The sequence below is a fragment of the Berghia stephanieae genome, chromosome 14 (assembly GCF_034508935.2).
Source record: "Berghia stephanieae isolate SIO BIC M18660-M18661 chromosome 14, UCSD_Bste_1.3, whole genome shotgun sequence".
Taxonomy (NCBI): domain Eukaryota; kingdom Metazoa; phylum Mollusca; class Gastropoda; order Nudibranchia; family Aeolidiidae; genus Berghia; species Berghia stephanieae.
In genome coordinates this window covers 17,725,187-17,727,686 of record NC_088373.1, presented here as the reverse complement: position 1 = coordinate 17,727,686, position 2,500 = coordinate 17,725,187, and the positions used below count along the sequence as shown (strand labels likewise).

General features: G+C 41.5%; 1 protein-coding gene across 2 annotated transcripts in view; it reads right to left on the bottom strand.

The window, feature by feature from the left end:
* The window catches only part of LOC144959935 (uncharacterized), a 72,231-nt gene that overhangs the window by 8,134 nt on the left and 61,597 nt on the right, over window positions 1-2,500 (bottom strand). Inside the window, exon 11 of one of the 2 annotated variants that reach the window (XM_078892801.1) lies at window positions 160-465. The exons of the other annotated variant lie outside the window; for it this stretch is intronic. Coding sequence (XP_078748927.1) covers window positions 160-465 — 306 coding nt within the window. The remainder of the gene's footprint in view (window positions 1-159; window positions 466-2,500) is intronic. 2 annotated transcript variants of the gene reach the window in all.

The following is a 2,500-nucleotide window of genomic DNA, read 5'->3' as shown; positions in this document are numbered from 1 at the left end:
TTAGCAGTCAGCCACTTGTATTTTGGCGTAATTGCTTTGGTCAGTGTCAGGCTGTCAGGTGACAAAGACTAAGGACAGAACACAAGAGAAAATGAAGATGTCAATGTCAAGGCCATTTTCTGCCTCCAGTAAAATCCTTTCAAAGAATCTGCTTCTTACCTCCATGGTCGAAGACTGACCACTGGCCACTAGATTAAGTTCCTGAAACTGTTGCGTGAGCTGACCCTGTTTCTGGAAGGAATGTCTCTTCTGTTGCTGAACATAGTGCTGGTGGTGGCTGGGACTAGACTGACAGGGAGTCGGACTCAGGGCAGAGGTTGGGGAAGAGCTGGGAGAACATTCCACGTCTGACATGCCCAAAGGCGGGGATGCGTGTGGACAACGTTGTTGTTGTAGTTGGTATGAGGAGTTGAGTTTCTTCTGCATCTCCTCTTGACTACTAGCTTTCTCCAAGTGTTCTTCCACCTTTCAGACAAAGAGCACAAGATTTGGGTGGAAATTGGTTGTCAGCACCAGTAAAAACGAGAAAAACGGGAGAGTAAAAAAGTTCTAAAATTACAATTAAAGCACCAGGGAAAAAAGTAAGACAAATGGGAATCGGTTAAAATATCGTACAGATGTGGATTCCAAGCACATACCATCTGTGTGCTGAGTTGGAGATCACCTTAAAGTCTCATCCAGATACCAGCACAGGATACCAATAAGAGGAACAAACTTTTAACCACCTTAAAGTCTCATCCAGATACCAGCACAGGATACCAATAAGAGGAACAAACTTTTAACAAGAAATTTTCAAAACAAAAAATAGAGAAGAATAGGCATTTTTGATGTGAGATTGGCACCACTGTTGTATGACACGAAATCCAAAAGCATCCCGTCCTGTCATCCTGTGTACACAAATAGTCATCCTGTGTACACAAATAGTCATCCTGTGTACACAAATAGTCATGCCCAGAAAGGATTGTCTTCTAGAAAAATACAGTTTGAAACGACATCAGCTTTTGAATACAATGATATTAATCTTTGAAATAAAGTGAGAAATTTTTGAAGGGACAAGGGGGGGGGGGGGGGCATTGGAGGGATAGAATCGAACAGTTTTTAAACTCTTGAGTTTGAACATTCAAACTCGTTTCAAAAAGGTCAAGGTTGCTCAACGGTGTTGACAGTTTGTCAAAAATAGAAAGACAGGCGTTCAAGTATATCTTATATTGTTCTTATTTTATGGGTTTTACGGCGCTTGCAACACATTAAGGTCACATCAGCGCCAGTAAAAAGGAAGATAATGGGATAGTAAAAAGTTCTAGAATTACAATTAAAGCACCCAAGAGAAAGTAAGACATAGGGGAACTGGGAACAAATAGGGAACAGATGAAGATTCCAAGAGCAAACTATTCAAGTACTAAGTTTGAGATCACCTAAAAGTCTCATCCAGACACAAGCACAGGTTCCCACTAAGAGGAATACACTCAAATGTTTAAAATCATATATAATACATAAACAAAACATAATACAGTGCAGAACAGAGAGATGATTTACAAGTAAAAAAATATCATCTCCCAAAACTAACTATACATTTGACTGTTTCACTCCCAGCTAGGGTATCCGGCCAGGGCCAGGACAAAACCAAGTAATCTCATTCCAATACAAAGACAGAAAGCAAGTTGGAAAACAGACATAGGGGGATAGAAGACACAGTAAGTACCTCCCTGCCCACTATGGGAGGTCTGGAACCCCACCCAGATATCTTATATTCAATAACTGTGGAACGTTGAGTCAAACCATATCAAGATGTTGGTCTGAGATCATTTTTGTAACATCTTGAACATGATACACCTTGACATTGAAATAACTTTCTAAGGTGTGGAGAAGATTTTGATCATTGCACAATCTGGGGGGGGGGGGGGGGGGGGGCCCATTCTTTAAAGAAAAATCTGACAACTCACTTTTGCCAACCACATAACCGAAAACCCCATTGAGATGATACGCCACAAACAATTCGAACTGCTTCAAAATCCCACAGACAAGAACACAAAACTACAGAAATTCTTTCTTCATTAGAACTATCTCGGAGTGGAATGGGCTGGATGAACTGGTCATCATGGCACCACACCTAAACGATTTCAAGGCCCGACTGACATGGGCCCGCGCCCAATGAGGACGCCGCTGAAATACAACCAGACCATTGGTTTCTTCAGCGCCAACCATAAAGATACAGATACAGCTGGTCTAAGTCCCCCCCAACTGGCTATAGGCACCTCATTTAATCAGCCCATTCCATGCTATGTAAAATGGTGGACAATGATAATCTTGCTGCTTAAAGCTCCAAGATATAAATAACTCCAATCCAATGAAATGGAAGCACAAAGAGAGATATGTGGACGCGTCTGGTGTGTCAACAAAGCTTGATGAATGAAATGGAAACACAAAGAGAGATATGTGGACGCGTCTGGTGTGTCAACAAAGCTTGATGAATGAAATGGAAGCACAAAGAGAGATATGT